This window comes from Austrofundulus limnaeus, unplaced genomic scaffold (genome assembly GCF_001266775.1).
Source record: "Austrofundulus limnaeus strain Quisiro unplaced genomic scaffold, Austrofundulus_limnaeus-1.0 Scaffold192, whole genome shotgun sequence".
NCBI lineage: Eukaryota > Metazoa > Chordata > Actinopteri > Cyprinodontiformes > Rivulidae > Austrofundulus > Austrofundulus limnaeus.
This window is the reverse complement of record NW_013952594.1, coordinates 479,182-480,812: the sequence shown is the minus strand read 5'-3', so window position 1 is coordinate 480,812 and position 1,631 is coordinate 479,182. Positions and strand designations below refer to the sequence as shown.

The 1,631-nt window shown below is 37.7% G+C and overlaps 1 protein-coding gene across 5 annotated transcripts in view; it reads left to right on the top strand.

The window, feature by feature from the left end:
- Positions 1-1,631, top strand: part of tcf7 (transcription factor 7) — an 86,010-nt gene that overhangs the window by 65,751 nt on the left and 18,628 nt on the right. For all 5 annotated transcript variants that reach the window (XM_014018412.1, XM_014018414.1, XM_014018413.1 and 2 more), the window contains one exon: positions 315-399. In XM_014018412.1, coding sequence (XP_013873866.1) covers positions 315-399 — 85 coding nt within the window. The remainder of the gene's footprint in view (positions 1-314; positions 400-1,631) is intronic.

Here is a 1,631-nt window from a genome sequence, read left to right as displayed (position 1 = left end):
GAGATTGCTCTATACGTCCGCAAAATGACGTAAAATCCTTTATAATTTACGGACAATCCGTACAAGTTGACATGTATGTTGTTATTTATTTGCTTTCTGGGAAAGCAAATAAATCTAAGGTTACCATAGTACCTTACACTGTCAAACTTGTTTTCAGGGGTTCAAATTGAGGTGGGTGGGACATATTTCGAGGTGGGGTGGTGCTTCAACTCGCCTAGGGCACCAAAATGGCTAGAGCCAGCACTGTAAAGATGTATGTGTTAAAAGCCTTCTCTTAAATCTCATTTTGTGATGGATGTTTGTGTCTCCTCCAGGCGTTCACAGGCAGTCCCAGGACCTCTCAGGGTACTACTCCCTCCCACCAGGTGGTGTCGGACAAATCACTCCCTCCATGAGCTGGTGAGCTGCACAAATTAACTGTTCAAGACGAGAAGTCTCGAAGCTCAACCTCAAAATACGATTTTTTTTTAATTAGAGGATTCTGTGAATAAAAACAATAAACTTCATCAAACATAAAAGGCATAAATCAAGTTCTTATAAAATATCAATCAACAAATAAGAGTAAAATAGCTGATAAACTGAAAAATGTAGTTATTGCCTTAAAATGTCTTTGGTAAGCATTTAATGACATTATTTGGTCATTTTTCATGTTGGAAAAGCTTTTAAAAAACTCCAGGCCTTGTGGATTTTTGGGTGGGGTTTTGTGGTTTGGGCTTGGTTCTTACAAATAACATCAGACTCCATCAGATCAGGGAAGATAAATATTAGGCAACTGGAGTTTTTATTTWTTTATTTTTTTCTGTTTCAAGCCAGAAAAATGACTTTTCCTCTCCTAAACTGTAGGCTGCTAAATCAACACTCTCAAGCCCAGAAAAACTTTGTTTTTTATGGTTTGATAATTTAGCAGGAAGGAAATGTGGAGCATGTGGACATTTTTAACRTTTTACCAACACATAACTATAGTTTTTTTTTTTTCAAATGTGGGGAATTCTGCAAACTGAGGACTTTGATTTCAACCCTGCTTTTTTAATAAATWCAAAAAACAGCTTGAAATCTTTAAATCCAAATGTGTCCTGCGGTTTTTATCAGTGATACTTTTACTTCTGGAGTCACCGCCGAAGTTCTGCAGAAAAAAAGCTAAAACAGTCCCATCTGTTCCACCTTTTTCTCATTTCTTATCAGGCTTTCAGAGCTGATTGTGAAATAGAAGTGTCACGATGGCTGATGGTTAATTTATAATGTCAGACTTYCACTGATTTGTGGATTATTACAGCCGGGGAGGATCTGTGCCGTGTGTGCTGTGGACAAATCCTCACAGGAATAGTTAAAAGCTCACATCAAATGTCACAGAGATTTAAGGAGAAAAGCTTTTTTTWAAAGTTGTGTTTTATTTACATGTTTGTGCCTGCTTTTCCTCTCTGTGATTTTCAGACGTTTTATCATCTTCAGACAAGAGCACTTCAGTGTGGATTTTCACAAGTATTATTAGCAGATAATCTCCTTTAACCCAGATTATCTGCTTGTTTTGAGCTCTTGGAGTGAGCTCCTTTGTTGGAAGGAGGCGGCGGGGAGGACCGTGGAGAAGGAGTGGTTAAATGTCAGACTGTTGTTATTTTGTTGTTTTAACTTTT